The sequence below is a fragment of the Salvelinus namaycush genome, chromosome 19, assembly GCF_016432855.1.
Source record: "Salvelinus namaycush isolate Seneca chromosome 19, SaNama_1.0, whole genome shotgun sequence".
NCBI lineage: Eukaryota > Metazoa > Chordata > Actinopteri > Salmoniformes > Salmonidae > Salvelinus > Salvelinus namaycush.
In genome coordinates, this window is record NC_052325.1 from 28979486 (window position 1) to 28997565 (window position 18080).

General features: G+C 42.6%; 1 protein-coding gene across 1 annotated transcript; it reads left to right on the plus strand.

Moving 5' to 3' along the window:
• Positions 1 to 3124: 3124 nt before the first annotated feature.
• On the plus strand, positions 3125 to 16703 carry LOC120063789 (neuroligin-4, X-linked-like). Its single transcript, XM_039014086.1, has 8 exons — positions 3125 to 3452; positions 3585 to 3737; positions 5660 to 5845; positions 5998 to 6263; positions 13933 to 14094; positions 14255 to 14616; positions 14746 to 14892; positions 15884 to 16703. Exons 1-8 carry the CDS (start codon positions 3164 to 3166, stop codon positions 16701 to 16703), a joined length of 2385 nt encoding a protein of 794 aa, XP_038870014.1. The 5' UTR covers positions 3125 to 3163.
• The last annotated feature ends 1377 nt before the right edge of the window (positions 16704 to 18080 follow it).

Here is an 18080-nt window from a genome sequence, read left to right on the forward strand (position 1 = left end):
CAGACCAATGGAGCTATGACGTGTGTGTCGGTGAGTCTCATCTATCACCCTGTTCTTCTGTGTGTGTGTGTTTGTTGTCCTGTAGGCTACAACACTCATTACTATTCATCGGATGTTGCGCTTCACAGTGAAAATGTTGTGACTAAAACCCGCTATAAAATGTATTTCACTATAGGCTGTAGATAGATAATATAGCTGGATAGCAGATGGATAAGGTTGCTTTCTTTAGATATGTCCGGAGTCAAAGCGTCATGATCTAAGCTGCACAACCTGTGTCATGGCCACTGTAGCACCTGGGGGGTGTCACTGCAGCGAATGGAGAGGAATGGGCTCCGATTAAAATATTCAGCCATATGCAGCTGATACAGGCCCAGACATAGGACGTTGCAGCGCCGTAGGCCTACCAGTCACAGCTAAGAGATACATTTAGATGTTATTTGTGGTCCACAAATATTAACCCCCCCCCCCCCCCTCTAAAATCAATTCAAGTCAAATGACATGTATTGTCATGAATGGAGAGACCAATACAATATCAATACAATAAGAACAATTACTTGTCCTAAAAATGTTAATGCGCATGGGGGGGGGGGGGGCTGAATTTAATAGCAAGGGCTGAGATTTAGAAACCAATAATTACAATGTGGAAATAGCTAACGAGTAACATTGGGGTATTTTGTATCTGTTTTTCCCACCTTAATTCATGACAGGTTGTTGTCACATACTATGCTGCCAGCTCTAAGATTGTTGGCATGTTGATTTTGAATGTAGGCAGAAAAGATTATTCCTCCGAAACAATAATTACACCATGCTATTGCCATGTTATTACCAGTTTATTCTGTGCTGTAGCCTGTAGTCCATTGTAAAATGCTACCAAGATTACTCTCACTTACTCTGTAGTTGGGGCATGAGAGGAGAGCATGTCTCTCAGTTTCTATCATTCTGCACCCTGAAAGGTTGTACAGCTTGTTCTCTCTGGCCAGTGCTGTTTTTTTAATTAGGTCTTCATATCTATACTGTAAAGTCTGCCTTTATTTGCACTATGGGCTGTATCAAAACTTGCATGCATTTTTTTTCAACTGGCAGTAGAAGAGGGAATTTGCCCAGTTCAGCCCACATGCTAAGAGGAGTCTCAATGTACAGTTGAGGTCGGAAGTTTACATACACTTAGGTTGGAGTCATTAAAACTAGTTTTTCAACCACTCCACAAATGTATTGATAACAAACTATAGTTTTGGCAAGTCGGTAAGGACATCTACTTTGTGCATGACACAAGTAATTTTTCCAACAATTGTTTACAGACAGATTATTTCACTTATAATTCACTGCATCACAATTCCAGTGGGTCAGAAGTTTACATACACTACGTTGACTGTGCCTTTAAACAGCTTGGAAAATTCCAGAAAATTATGTGATGGCTTTAGAAGCTTCTGATAGGCTAATTGACATCATTCGAGTCAATTGGAGGTGTACCTGTGGATGTATTTCAAGGCCTACCTTCAAACTCAGTGCCTCTTTGCTTGACATCATGGGAAAATCAAAAGAAATCAGCCAAGACCTCAGAAAAAAATTGGAGACCTCCTGGTCTGGTTCATCCTTGGGAGAAATGTCCAAATGCCTGAAGGTACCACGTTCATCTGTACAAACAATAGTATGCAAGTATAAACACCATGGGACCACACAGCTGTCATACCACTCAGGAAGGAGATACGTTCCGTCTCCTAGAGATTAATATACTTTGGTGAGAAAAGTGCAAATCAATCCCAGAACAACAGCAAAGGACCCTGTGAAGATGCTGGAGGAAACAGGTACAAAGGTATCTATATCCACAGTAAAACGAGTCCTATATCGACATAACCTGAAAAGCCGCTCAGCAAGGAAGAAGCCACTGCTCCAAAACCGCCATAAAAAAGCCAGACTACAGTTTGGAACTGCACATGGGGACAAAGATCATACTTTTTGGAGAAATGTTCTCTGGTCTGATGAAACAAAAATAGAACTGTTTGGCCATAATGACCATTGTTATGTTTGGAGGAAAAAGGGGGAGGCTTGCAAGCCGTAGAACACCATCTCAACCGTGAGGCACGGGGGTTGGCAGCATCATGTTGTGGGGGTGCTTTGCTGCAGGAGGGACTGGTGCACTTCACAAAATAGATGGCATCATGAGGATGGAAAATTATGTGAATATATTGAAGCAACATCTCAAGACCTCAGTCAGGAAGTTAAAGATTGGTCGCAAATGGTTCTTCCAAATGGACAATGACCCCAAGCATACTTCCAAAGTTATGGCAAAATGGCTTAAGGACAACAAAGTCCAGGTATTGGAGTGGCCATCACAAAGCCCTGACCTCTATCCTATAGAAGATTTGTGGGCAGAAATGAGCAAGGAGGCCTACAAACCTGACTCATTTACACCATCTCTGTCAGGAGGAATGGGCCAAAATTCACCCAATTTATTGTGGGAAGCTTGTGGAAGGCTACCCAAACGTTTGACCCAAGTTAAACAATTTAAAGGCAATGCTACCAAATACTAATTGAGTGTATGTAAACTTGTGACCAACTGGTAATGTGAGGAAAGAAATAATAGCTGAAATAAATAATTCTCTCTACTATTATGCTGACAATTTCACATTCTTAAAATAAAGTGGTGATCCTAACTGACCTAAGACAGGGAATTTTTTATAGGATTAAATGTCAGGAATTGTGAAAAGCGGAGTATAAATGTATTTGGCTAAGGTGTATGTAAACTTCCGACTTCAACTGTATATATAATTCAAGGTCTGTCTTTCCATCTTTGTCTGTCTCTGTCTCTCTCCCTCCCTCCAGGCAGAGCAGTGTGACTGTGCGGAGAGAACTGGGAGGTGAGTGGCTGACCCAGGGAGGAGAAAGACATATTCTGAGACCATCGCTGTTTGAGTGTGTGCTAGACTCACAGTCGGAGTCCTGATCTAAACACCAACGCTCCCACATGTCTCCCCCGTATCCCCCCACCCCTCTCCTCTTTCTCCCCTCCTCTCTACTGTGTGTCCTCTCCATGCTCCTGTCCCTGTCCAAACTGAGGGGCGTCCTCCCCCCTCTCCTCTCCCTTATCCTGTCCCTCCCCCCTGCTGCTAGCCAGTCAGTCATCACCACGTCCCAGGGCAGACTGAGGGGTCAGTTGACCCCCATGCCCTCTGACCTGCTGGGCCCTGTGGTCCAGTACCTGGGGGTCCCCTACTCCCGCCCCCCCACCGGGGAGAGACGCTTCCAGCCCCCTGAGCCCCCCCTGTCCTGGCCGGGGGTGAGAAACGCCACCCAGTTCTCTCCCGTCTGCCCCCAACCTGTAGAGGAACACAGCCTGCTGACAGAGATGTTACCTCTCTGGTACTCTGCCAACCTGGACATAGCCAGCGCATACCTGTCACAGCAGAGTGAAGACTGTCTCTACCTCAATATATACGTCCCTACTGAGGAAGGTATGTAGTATGTACAAACACACACACACGCCATCTACCTCAACTTATATTATGCATGCACCCACATGTTTCTTTGATATCTGCAAGAGCTATTTAGCGCTCTGAAAATATGGCTTGTGTGTGTGTTTCCAGACATCCATGATGAGGGCGGTCTGCGGCCGGTGATGGTGTACGTCCACGGAGGTTCCTACTCAGAGGGGAGCGGCAGCATGATGGACGGCAGTGTCCTGGCTAGCTATGGAAACGTCATCGTCATCACAATCAACTACAGACTGGGAGTACTGGGTTAGTCACCTTCATCATCATCATCATCATCATCATTGTCGTCATCATCACCATCATCACGTCATTGTCATCATCATCATCATCATCGTTAAATTCTGCCTAATCACCTTTCTGTTACTCTCTCACTGGTTGAAATGTCACATTTCTGTGTTGCCACTGGGAAGCTAGCAGCCTGTACACAGCCAGATTCATCTCTTGTGTGTGTGTGTGTGTGTGTGTGTGTGTGTGTGTGTGTGTGTGTGTGTGTGTGTGTGTGTGTGTGTGTGTGTGTGTGTGTGTGTGTGTGTGTGTGTGTGTGTGTGTGTGTGTGTGTGTGTGTGTGTGTGTGTGTGTGTGTGTGTGTGTGTGTACGCCTGGTTAGAGGGGAGCCATCAGCTCTGTGTTTATGGCTCACAGTAGGTGGAGTTCAATTAAGCTTATGAGAGAAGGATGAGAGGAGAGAGAGGAGAAGTGGGGGTGAGAGAGTAGAGGAGAGAGAGAAGAGAGGCAGGGTGAGAGGCAAGGAGGTGAAGGGAATGGGAGAGAGGGTGAGGGAAGGGGGAGAGAGGAGGGGAGAGGAAAGTATAAACTGAAAGAGGGAGTGAGGGAGTGGAGGAGGAGGAAAAGAGGGGAGGGGAGGAGGAGGAAAAGAGGGGAGTGGAGGAGGAGGAAAAGAGGAGTGGAGGAGGAGGAAAAGGGGGAGGGGAGGAGAAGGAAAAGAGGGGAGTGGAGGAGGAAAAGGGGATGGGAGGAGGAGGAAAAGAGGGGAGGGGAGGAGGAGGAAAAGAGGGGAGTGGAGGAGGAAAAGGGGATGGGAGGAGGAGGAAAAGAGGGGAGTGGAGGAGGAGGAAAAGAGGGGAGTGGAGGAGGAGGAAAAGGGGATGGGAGGAGGAGGAAAAGAGGGGAGTGGAGGAGGAGGAAAAGAGGGGGAGGAGGAGGAAAAGGGGATGGGAGGAGGAGGAAAAGAGGGGAGTGGAGGAGGAGGAAAAGAGGGGAGTGGATGAGGAGGAAAAGAGGGGAGGGGAGGAGAAGGAAAAGAGGGGAGTGGAGGAGGAGGAAAAGAGGGGATGGGAGGAGGAGGAAAAGAGGGGAGTGGAGGAGGAGGAAAAGAGAGGGGGAGGGAGGAGGAAAAGATGGAGTGGAGGATGAGGAAAAGAGGGGGAGGGGAGGAGGAGGAGGAAAGGGAAGAGGAAGGGGGGGAGAGGAGGGTTGAAGTGATCTGACATGATCATTTAAGGTCACATGTATCTTGTGGCACAGCCCTCAGTGACACCCACACGCTCCAGCTCATCCTGTATATGTCTGTTAGTGACACACTCATGTCCCTAGTGTGGTGTGTGAATTAGTGACACACTCATTTTGCGTCTGCGTCTGTGCATGTGTTCAGTGACACGCAGATGTTCTGGTGTCCCAGGTCTACCCCAGGTCTGACTGAGGGTGGTGAGCCACGGTCACATGACATCATTAGTCACTGAGTCCTCAGGGTTTGGCTACACTGCAAAACATGTCTGTCAATCTCACCAAGATTTTTCTTGTGTTAAGACAATGAATATTGTCTACAGTAAGGCTTAACAACTGCAGCCACATACTGAGTTAGCGTTAGGCTTAGGTTGTAACAGCATACTGTAATACTTGTTATTATTGATTTATTAAAATCATTAATGAGAGATTTATAAGTATCTGCCGTAGTAGCCAATCCCCAGTGAGCCGACTACATGTAGTCCCAGAATTGTAAGGAATCAAACCTAGTGTTTCCTTTTGAAGTAGTGTTTCCCTTTAGTTCCTAGCCCATATTTACATCCTGTTGTTCATATCTTTGATGAAAAGTATTTTTAAATAAGATATTCCTGTTTGATGTGTTATTTAAAAAAATAATTTTACTCTTGATATTTACTAGACTTTCCTTTGATATTTTTGTGTATTTTTATGTGTTATTTCTTCAGGTTTCCTCAGTACGGGTGACCAGGCAGCTAAAGGCAACTATGGTCTGTTGGACCAGATCCAGGCTCTGCGCTGGGTGAAGGAGAACATTGCTGCATTCAGCGGAGACCCAGACAGAGTCACTGTGTTTGGCTCCGGAGCTGGAGCCTCCTGTGTGAGCCTGCTAACTCTGTCCCACTACTCTGAGGGTAAGTAACCTCTAACCCCTGAACCCAACCTCTGAACCCTTACCCTTGACCTCTTAACTCCTGTCAGCCTGGTCACACTTCACAAAGAGTCACCTCCAATTCCTGACCTATAACCTCTGACCTCTAACCTCTGTCAGCATGCTGTGTATCAGATCTGTTCCAGAAGGCGATCATCCAGAGTGGGACATCCCTGTCCAGCTGGGCGGTCAACTACCAGCCAGGGAAGTATGCAAGGCTGCTGGGGGACAAAGTGGACTGCAGCCTGGAGGACTCATCAGAGCTGATCGCCTGCCTGCAGGGGAAGACCTACCAGGAGCTGCTGGAAGAGAACATCACCCCAGCTAAATACCACACCGCCTTCGGACCTGTCATCGACGGTGATGTCATCCCTGACGACCCCCAGATACTCATGGAGCAGGTGAGAAAATATTAAACACTCTATGGTTTATATACACTGTGTCTACCAAACATTAAGAACACCTTCCTAATACTGAGTTGCATCTTGATACACACAGGAAACTGTGAGTTGCAGTTCTTGACACAAACCAGTGCACCTGGCACCTACTACCATACCCTGTTCAAAGGCACTTAAATCTTTTGTCTTGCCCATTCCCCCTTTGAATGGCACTCATACACATCTACACTGATTGAAGTGGATTTAAGTGACATCAATAAGGGATCATAGCTGTCACCTGGATTCACCTGGTCAGTCTGTGTGTTTTAAAGAGAAGGTGTTTGTAATGTTTTGTATACTACTCAGTGTACAATATACATGTATTACAAGTTATATGGTTTCTTCGTTTTGGCAAGATTTCATTTTGGGTTCTGAGATGATGGTTAAGGATGCAGTATATATATATATTTTTTATTTTATTTTATTGAATATCGAAACATTTCGAAACATACAATATACTTGTAGTGAAGCCGCTCAACAACTACATCATACCAGTCATCCAACAGATTCCCATTCAGAGTGACACACAGATGCATCCAGGGTCAATGCCCTGCTCAAGGGCATGTTGACCGATCTACCACCAGGCCAAAAAACATGAACCGGAACCCTCCATGATCCCCCCCACAGTTCCCCAAATAAAAAATACAGTTAATTCCATTTCCCACCCCCAAGAACCCCCCAGTGCACCAACAACTAAGAGAATTAACTAAAGAGAAAAAAGGAAAAGACTGAAGAAAACAGCAAACAACAATACAAAAAATTAAATAAAGAAAAAAATTACAATTAAAACAAAGGACATCAAGGACAACTGAAATCATAACAGCAACGCCTACTTTATATGTTTGTGCATGTCTGGCACTATTACATGTATGTGTGTGTTCTTGTATGTGTTTATTTGAATGAGAGTGTGTGTATATGCATGTGTACACACACCTGCACGGCATCAGCCTTTTTACTTTTATCTTTGACCATCATTCTATCTCTCACACAGCAACTCCACTCCCACTTGTCTCCAATTCCACATACCAACCCTCAGCTTCCCTCAGCCCATCCCATCTATCTCTGCTGGCCACCCACTTCGGGTTTCTACACAACACATATCTTTCAACTATGCTGTGATGTTTAACGTACAATTTCAATCTATCAAATAGAATCCACTAATCTAATCGAATAGAATCCACAGATTGCGAGTTGAAGATAAATCATTTTACTACGAGTATTAGTATATTAGTAATTGACTGACCCGGTCTCTCCAGATCTCCTAATAGTACTATTTCTAGGGTCAATTTTAGATCAATGCTATGCATTTTCAGCCATTCCTGAACCTGAGCCCAGAAACAGTCTACCTGAGGGCAATACCAAAATAAATGGTCTATTGATTCTGTATCCTCACAACAAAATCTGCAGAGCTTCGATGATTTTATGCCCCAAATATAATATTCAACATTTTGTTGGTGGCAAGAATTCTATATAATAATTTTAGCTGAAAAGCACGAAGTCTTGAATCTTGCGTTGTTTTATATATCAACTCATACACCCTGTACCATGGAATGGGTACATCAAAAATCTCTTCCCAACTATTTTGCAATCTGTATTGCACAGTTGTCAACATCCTGGTCCTCAAATGAAACTGGTATACTTTCCTATTTATGCTATTTTTATTCTTCTGCCAGTTTTGATCCTTTATATTGGACAGACAGACCAGTTCCCTACCTCCTCCCGCAGCCACCCGCCTCCTCCATTTTTGGGGCAATGCTGTAATCAATTGGTTGTACTCTTGGATTGAGCAGACCTTTCCGTACAATTCTGATAACTCCATGAAGGACATAACTCTACCATTCCAATTTACAATATAATTTAAGAACAAAATACCTTTTTCAAACATCTTTCCCATAAATACAGGTATTTTATCAACCAGCACATTTGAGTTCAGCCATAATATTTGTTGTAATATTTGTTCTATCTTTTCAGGGGGATGAAATTTAAATTGTAGCCAGCTCTGCAATGATTGTTTGAAAAAGAGAGATACGTTGAAAAAAGTATAATTTTCAATTAATCAAAAATGAGACATGGCAATCTGCACAAACAGATTTTATTTTATCTGGTTTAGCATCCCAGATAAAGCAAAATATTTTTTGCTCATATGATTTGAAAAAACGAATCATCAGGAGTAGGCAGCACCATAAGTAAGTGAGTAAACTGAGATATGACTAAGGAGTTAATCAGGGAAATTTTTCCATAAAGAGACAGGTATTTACCTCTCCATGGTTGCAGGAGCTTGTCTATTTTTACAAGTTTTCTATTGAAATTCATTGTGGAGAGCTTATTTATATATTTTGTGATATGAATACCAAGTATGTCTACTTCACCATCAGGCCGTTTTATAGGTAAACTGCAGGGTAATGTAAAAGTTGTATTTTTTAAGGATCCAATACGTAATATTGCACACTTGTCATAATTAGGTTTTAGTCCAGAGAGTACAGAAAAGTTATCTAGATCTTCAATGAGACATTGCAGGGATCTAGCTTGTGGACTTAATATAAAACTTGAGTCATCAGCATACATGGACACCTTTGTTTTTAAGCCTTGGATTTCTAATCTTCTAATGTTGTTATTGGATCTGCTTTTAATAGCTAGCATTTCGATGGCCATAGCGAATAGATATGGTGACAGCGGACACCCTTGTTTAACTCCTCTTGACAATTCAAAACTCAAAAGCCGTTAAAAATAAAATCCAGTCCTACTTTATCAAATGTCTTTTCAAAATCCGCTATAAATACCATTCCTGGCTTCTTATATGTTTCATGATGTTCTATTATTTCTAGTAGTTGTTGTATATTATCTCCAATGTATCGTCCATGTAAAAAACCTGTCTGATCAGGATGAACAATACCTGGTAAAAACGTTTTCAATTCTGAGTGCTATGCATTTTGCTAGTATTTTTGCATTACAACATTGAAGTGTAAGGGGCCTCCAGTTTTTTTTAGATAGACTGGGTCTTTATATCTGCCATCTTGTTTTAATAATAGAGAAATCAGACCTTCCTGCTGAGTACCTGACAGACTACCATTTCTATAGGAGTAGTTAAAACAATCTAACAATGGAGCTTTTAGTATATCAAAAAATACTTGATATACCTCTACCGGTATGCCATCAAGCCCTGGGGTTTTTCCAGACTGAAAGGATTTAACCTCTCTAGGGTACGTGGGACGGTAGCGTCCCACCTGACCAATATCCAGTGAAATTGCAGAGTGCCAAATTCAAAAATAGAAATACTGATTATAAAAATTCAGAAAACATACAAGTGTTATACATAGGTTTAAAGATTAACTTCTTGTGAATCCAACCATGGTGTCAGATTTCAAAAAGGCTTTACGGCGAAAGCATACCATGCAATTATTTGAGAACATCGCCCAGCAGACAAATCATTACAAACAGTAACCAGCCAAGTAGAAGAGTTACACAAGTCAGAAATAGAGATAAAATTAATCACTTACCTTTGATGATCTTCATATGGTTGCACTCAGAAGACATTCATTTACTCAATAAATGTTTGTTTTGTTCGATAAAGTCTCTCTTTATATCCAAAAACCTCCGTTTTGTTCGCGCGTTTTCTTCAGTAATCCACAGGCTCAAATGCAGTCACAACAGGCAGACAAAAAATCCAAATTGTATCCGTAAAGTTCATAGAAACATGTCAAACGATGTTCATATTCAATCCTCAGGTTGTTTTTAGCCTAAATAATATATAATATTCCACCGGACAATAACGTCATCAATATAAAAGGTAAACAAGAAAGGCGTGCTCTCGGGATTGCGCATGAAATAGCTCTGTGACAATTTAGGGTCCAGTCATTCAGACTGGTCCTACTCCCTCATTTTTCAGAATACAAGCCTGAAACAATTTCTAACGACGGTTGACATCTAGTGGAAGGCATAGGAACTGCAATTTGAGTCCTCTATTGAATAGAAAACTACAACAACAAAAAATCCTACTTCCTGGATGGATTTTTCTCAGGTTTTTGCCTGGCAAATCAATTATGTTATACTCACAGACATTATTTTAAGTTTTGTAAACTTTAGAGTGTTTTCTATATTCTATATGCATATCCTAGCCTCTGGGCCTGAGTAGCAGGCATTTTACTTTGGGCACGCTTTTCATTCGGAGGTGAAAATAGTGCCCCCTACCCTAGAGAAGTTTTTTTAGCCTCAAAAAGTAATTTCTCTGTCATTTGGCCTTCGCACTGATCTTTCTGTACATTTGTTAATTTTCCATTTTTTATATTATTTGGAAAGAATTCCTTACCATAATCTTCATTCAGTGGGAAAGGATGAGACGGAAAAGAGAACATCTGCCTAAAATAATTAGCTTCCTCTTTTAAAATATCATTCGGAGAATCATAGATGACTACGTATTCAGTAACGAGTTTCTGCAAATTCTTTTTGTTAGCGCTCCTGTATTGGAGATTCAGGAAGAATTTTGTCCAATTTTGTCCATATTCCATCCAGTTTGCTTTATTTTTGTAATAGATTACATTAGATCGTTCTTGAAAAAGTTCCTCAAGTTCTTTTTGTTTTTCCTCTAACTTATTTTGTATCTCTGTAGTATCGTTTTTATTGCTGTCTACCTGTAGTATTAGTTCATGGATTTCCCTTGTTAGTCTTGTCTCTTTAGCCAGAAACTGCTTTTTTTTATTTTTATTATTGATGAATATCGAATTGAATGAACCCTGAAGGTACATTTAAAGGTATCCCAAAAAATTAAGGGGATTTGCTGAACCTATATTATACTGGAAAAATTCAGTTATAAATGATTTTGTCTTAGTTAAAAATAAGTTGTTCTCCAGTACACTTTGATTAAATTTCCAATATCCCCATCCACGTGGAAAATCTATAAGAGTTATGTGAATGCTAATTAGATGATGATCCGATTGCATTCTGTCTCCTATTAAAACTTTTTTAACCTTTGATGCAAGAGAGAAAGAGACAAAAAGGTAGTCAAGACGACGAGCTTGATTAAGTCTCCTCCATGTATATCTCACTAGGTCTGGGTTTTTTAGTCTCCAAATATCCACTATTTCTAATGTGTCCCATAATATTTGTGATTTCCTTAAAGGCACGGTGATGATAGTTTGTAGAGTGATTACCTTTACGGTCCATTGAGGTACTTAACACTGTGTTATAGTCTCCTACCATAATGATTAGATCATTTGTTGCCTGTAAGTTCAATAAATTGGTATAAATGTTTTCGAAGAAGTGTGGATCATCCTGATTTGGACCATATAGATTAATGAGACAAATCTCTTTTTCGTCCACTTTCGTCCACTTGCGAATCATTCCTGACTATTTGCACATTCAGATCGAAATTTTTGTTAATTAATATCATCACACCTTTTGAGTTCCTTTGTCCATGACAGACAATTATTTCACCACCCCATTCCTTTTTCCACGCAACTTCATCTAAGGATGTAGAGTGAGTTTCCTGTAAACAGTATATGTTATATTCCTTTTCTTTTAGCCATGGAAAGACTGATCTTCTTTTTTTATAATCTGCTAAACCGTTACAATTATAACTGGCTATACTTATTTCACCCCTTACCATAACTAGATACTATTCTCAGTCTAAATTGACCATAATTAGTGCTTGTAAAGTTACTGCCATCAGAGGTATTATGAAGGTCAAAACTAGAACTTTCAAATGTCTGATATTTAGAATTCAAGAAATAGGTTCTAGCAATATTTGTTTTATTCCCTTGCCTGTTTGCCTGTGAGCCAATGCCACAGATGTTAGAAAATTGTGACAAGATATTATGTGTGTAGCAAATCTGAGTAGGTTGATGTGTATGATATTGGATGTGATATAGTGAGAGTGTGTACGATGTCTGTACAAGTGTAAGACTATAATGTGTGATGTCCAAATAAATAATAACTCTGCCAATTTGCATGGTTGAGTGTCTATGTGTGTAACATGTAGTGCGTAGAGCCTTAATATTCATGATGATAATTGTAATCCATATCGTATCACCATCATAGTTGCATCATAATTACCTTTAACATAATTGAAAAACACATCCCAGCATTTCCATAGCAATTGACGTTTCACATAATCATGAAAGAGACCTTGCATTACTCTAGACGGCTTCATTACAGTACAAATGTATTCCGTACAATATGTTATTATTCCCCAATGCCCCTATTCTGATATCTTCCCCTTGCTTGTTGTAAACATATATAAACTTGTAGACAAATACATAAAAAAGATAGACAAACAATGAACACATTAAATTATAAAACAGTTCTCGACAAGAGAGAGAGAAGAGAAGAGAAAAGAGAGAAAGAGAGAGTGAGAGAAGAGAGCGAGATCAGGTGTGTGTGTGTGTATGTATAAGTCCGTATGTGTAAGCAAGCATGTAGTTGAGTACGTGTGTGTTCATATCCACTTCATAATGTTCTGATATTTTTACAGTTTCCATACCTTCTTTTTTTTCGTAACCTGAAGTCCCTGAAGAATTTAGTACAGCCACGGTGTTATGGAGCTGTCTCGGAATAGCTGTTCATCTATAAAGACTTTGTCCACAATGATAAAGGCACGCCTACCATCCTCCCTTTGTTGTCTTTGTACCGGATACAGTCTCTTACGATGTTTGTTTATCTCCCTTGGAAATTGGTCATTGAGACCGAATTTGGCCCTTCCACTGCTTTTGATCAGCTCCTTTTGTTGGTAGTGTTCAAATTTTGCGATGATCGGTCGGGGACCCTTGGTCTTGTCGCTCTGAGCTCCAAGTCTGTGTACTCGGTGGAAAGCCACCTTGTTTACAGTCTCTGTAGGAAGTTTCAAGTCGGATTGCATGAATTTTCTGATCGCGCCTGGATTATTGGATGCGTCCTCAGGAATCCCAGATTTTTTTTTATTTTCATGCATGCTACGACTTTGTATGTCTACTAGCGACTCCTTCATCACCCTGTTTTCCCTGAGTAGACAATCCATGTCGGAATCGTGGATTTTTACCTTGGCTGTGAGTGTCTTTTTTTTCTCTTTGGCGCGTGAGAATTTCACTCTGGCTGAACTCCAAACTCCCCCTCAGCCCTGCTACCTCCTCACACAACTTTTCCAGTGTTGCATGCATTCCAGCCAGAGCACTAGCCTCTACCTCAATGGTAAGTAAATCGTCCGTGTCTGTAGATGAATCTGTTTTTCTTTTTCTTGTCTGGTTAAAGTTATTTTGTGAGGTGGTCGGATCTTTCCATGATGGAGTATGTTGTTCCTTCATAGCGTAAAGCTGTTGGTACTCGTCGATTTCCCTCAGGATCTCCTTAGTATCCAGATTGGCTCTTTACTGCAACCAGTTGTTTTACGAAAAGAGTCTTTCCCACGACAACGACAGGTGTCTGTAGTACAGCCAGCTAGCACTCCCTCGTGCTAGCTGGCTGTAAATGAACACAAACTTGCAGTCCCAGCCGTAAAGGCTAACCGCGTCGTGGAATCATTAGCAACAAAACTTTAGTTCGGATTAAAATCGATTTAATGAAAATGTTTTAATATAAACAACAAACCGAGTGTAGACAGTACAATGTTCTGTTGTGCATAATATTGCATAATATTGTTATTGACAACCCTGTTCTTCACACACAGGGGGAGTTCCTCAACTATGACATCATGCTGGGTGTGAACCAGGGGGAGGGGCTTAAGTTCGTTGACGGGATGGTCAATGGTGAGGATGGCGTCTCCGGCGACGATTTTGACTTTGCCGTGTCAGACTTCGTGGACAGTCTCTATGGCTACCCGGAGGGGAAGGTAGGCTGCAGGAAAATGTCTATCCACATTCAGTGCTTCTATGCAGTTGCTGGTGGGCAAAGAATATGTTCAGCAAAAAGTAAAAATAGACTCTGCATACTGCAATCCATCTATGCTCCCATGTGCTTTATTGACAAGGTATTTTTTATCCTTGCGGTAGGACACGTTGAGAGAGAGCATCAAGTTCATGTACACAGACTGGGCCGACCGGGAGAACCCTGAAACCCGGCGGAAGACGCTAGTCGCTCTGTTCACTGATCACCAGTGGGTGGCGCCGGCGGTGGCCACAGCAGACCTCCACGCCCAGTATGGATCGCCAACATACTTCTACTCCTTCTACCACCACTGTCAGAGTGACGTGTCGCCCGCCTGGGCTGACTCCGCCCACGGAGATGAGGTGCCGTATGTGTTCGGTCTGCCGCTGATCGGACCCACGGACCTCTTCAACTGTAACTTCTCTAAAAACGACGTGATGCTCAGCGCCGTGGTCATGACATACTGGACCAACTTCGCCAAGACAGGGTGAGATAAATGTCTTGTATAACTCTTTTGCTAAGAAACATCTCTTACTTTCCTCTAATGAATGGTAAAGTAACCATGATTAACCATTAAGATAACTTTTCCTGACTGTGTTTTTCTTCTATGTCTCAGAGATCCTAACCAGCCAGTGCCCCAGGACACCAAGTTCATCCACACCAAACCCAACCGCTTTGAGGAGGTGGCCTGGGCCAAGTATACCCCCAAGGAACAGCTTTACCTGCACATCGGCCTGAAGCCACGCGTCAGAGACCACTACAGGTAGATACGATAATCACAGACCATTACAGACCACTACAGGTAGATACAATAATCGCAGACCATTACAGACCACTACAGGTAGATCAAATTATCACAGACCATTACAGACCACTACAGGTAGATCAGATTATCACAGACCATTACAGACCACTACAGGTAGATCAGATCATCACAGACCATTACAGACCACTACAGGTAGATCAGATCATCACTGACCACTACAGACCACTACATATAGATCAGATAATCACAGACCACTACAGGTAGATCAGATCATCACAGACCACTACAGGTAGATCAGATCATCACAGACCATTACAGACCACTACAGGTAGATCAGATCATCACTGACCACTACAGACCACTACATATAGATCAGATAATCACAGACCACTACAGGTAGATCAGATCATCACAGACCACTACAGGTAGATCAGATCATCACAGACCACTACAGGTAGATCAGATAATCACAGACCACTACAGGTAGATCAGATCATCACAGACCACTACATATAGATCAGATAATCACAGACCACTACAGGTAGATCAGATAATCACAGACCACTACAGATAGATCAGATAATCACAGACCACTACAGGTAGATCAGATCATCACAGACCACTACAGGTAGATCAGATCATCACAGACCACTACAGGTAGATCAGATCATCACAGACCACTACAGGTAGATCAGATCATCACAGACCACTACAGGTAGATGTTCCCCTGCCTGCCTTTCTTGCTGCTGCCATATCATGTTAAATCATGTATAATTAACCACTTTGCACTGTTAGCACTTCATGCTAGCAGCACTTGCCACTTTCCACTTCTATCTGTTTAATGTATAATAACTATAATTTATAATGTATGATGTTATCTTATGTTATTGTGTATATTTTGTCAGATTCCTTGTGAAATATAGTTTTTCTTTTTATGGATGATGATTCTGCTGAAAAACCAAACCCAAAAACGTTTCTCCACCTCCAGAGCCACCAAGACAGCGTTCTGGCTGCAGCTGGTTCCCCATCTCCACAACATCAACGAGTTGCTGCAGTACGTGTCCTCTGCAACCCACAGCCCTCCCCAGGACACAACTCCTCACTCCTACACCAAGCGGCTGTCTAAAGGCCTGGGCCTGGGCAGCACGCGCCACCCCAACCCCCCGTCCACGCCCCAGACTCCGGCACTGCAGGGGGAGGAGCTGCAGGTCCCCCACTCCGTCATGGAGGACTATTCCACTGAGCTGAGCGTTACCATCGCAGTGGGAGCCTCACTCCTCTTCCTCAACATCCTGGCCTTCGCTGCTCTGCTCTACAAGAAAGACAAGCGCAAGATGGAACATCGCAGGCCGCCACGCCCACCTCCACGCCATGATATCATCAATGCTGACATCACACACCAGCTGCAGGGGGAGGGGCTTCTGAAGCAGCTGGAAGCTGAGGCCCTGCATCAACACAACACCCTGGAGATACATGACACACACAACATACACCACACGCTGGAGGCTCTTGACACCCTGGACACACAGGACATCTACAACACTCTGGACACCCTGCGACTGACCTGTCCACCAGACTACACCCTGACCCTGAGACGCTCCCCTGACGATGTGCCCCTGATGACTCCCAGGTCTCTGCCCATGACCCCTGGCTCTCACCCCGCCACCCCCATGACTCCCATGACACCTGGATCTGTTGTGGGGATGCAGCCCATGCAGGGCTTTAGTCCTTACAGTAACACACACTTGCCCCATACGCACACGCACACACACCCCAACACACACACACACTCCACCACACGCGTATAACCACAGACAGAAATGGAGCAGGACAGTTTCTCCAGTCCAACTAAGATGACGATCCAGTCTGCCGTGTTGCATGTGTAGAACACTGAGGGAGAGGAAGTGATGAACTCTGGGAGAGGAAGTAATGTGCATCAGTAAATGGAACATTATAAATGAGAACATCCAAAATGGCTGCCAATATGGTCCATACATCATGGAAACATTGCTTGTCTATAAGCTGCATCAAAAATGGTCTGTGTTGCCATATGACTTGCTCTGGAGTGGGGCTTCTGTGGTGTGCAGATCAGATCAGACTACTGACTGAACCACTCTGGGAAAAACTTGAAGAACCAGTGAAATTTGAATGTAGAATTTTTCAATTGCAATGACATCCTTCAGAGGATCAACGTTCCCTGCAGCTCTGTGCTCAGCCTGGCCATAGATGTGGTCGGAAGGATAGGAACAGACAGACAGAGTGAACAACAGACGGATGGGGAAAGATTCAGACTCTATTCCTGGCCTTTAGGTCAAAGACCTCTGAAGGGTTCAACAATAACAAGTTCAACAGTCCAAAGGTCACATCTACCAACCAGCAGTCTGTTCAAATATGTAAATAACTTGTAAACATGATGGAGAAAAGATTGTAAGATTTAAAGGTTTTACTGTTTTATCGCATCAAAATATGTTATTTAAGGCTTTATTTTGAGTTGATTATAAATGTATAGGTCCTCAGAACAAGATGTCATTTTACGCTTACTTCTGACATCTTAACCCTGACCCTAATCCTAACCCTGATTATATCTATGCCCACCCTCTTCTCTGATCCGAGACTTGTACTTGGACATGGAACTGGGTCTGTCCTGTCATGTCTCTCTGTCATGGTCCCTTACCTTTGTCCTTAGGCTAAAGGTGTCAGCATGCTTTAGTTCGAATGAGTGTGCTCGCATAATCCCTTAAAATACCTTTGTTTGAAAAATGAAAAATAAGCGGCAATAGTACTGTTTGTACATTTTGAGATGCCGTAATCACTTCCCCAAAATAGTCAAGAAATCTTTCATTAATTTTGACGTTTTTTGCCAAAGAGATCTAAGTCGCGCAATTTGACATCTAACTAAGATGTTTGGTGCAGTATTTCTCAAGTGAAAAAATCTGCATCAGAACGAGTCGTTTCGAGTTGAATGACAACAGGCACTTCATTGAACAATTCCGACGAGGGGGTGTAGACTTCGGCTTGCCTCGCAATTTTTTTTGTGTGTGCCTGAACAGTTGAAAAAACCCTTGCGGAAGTCCAAAACAAACAAAAACTTCGCAAAATGTTGTCATAATATATGCACAAACTGTTGTGAACTGTTTCAGAAGCACGTCTTAACCCCTGACCCTAACCTCTAACCCTGATCCACA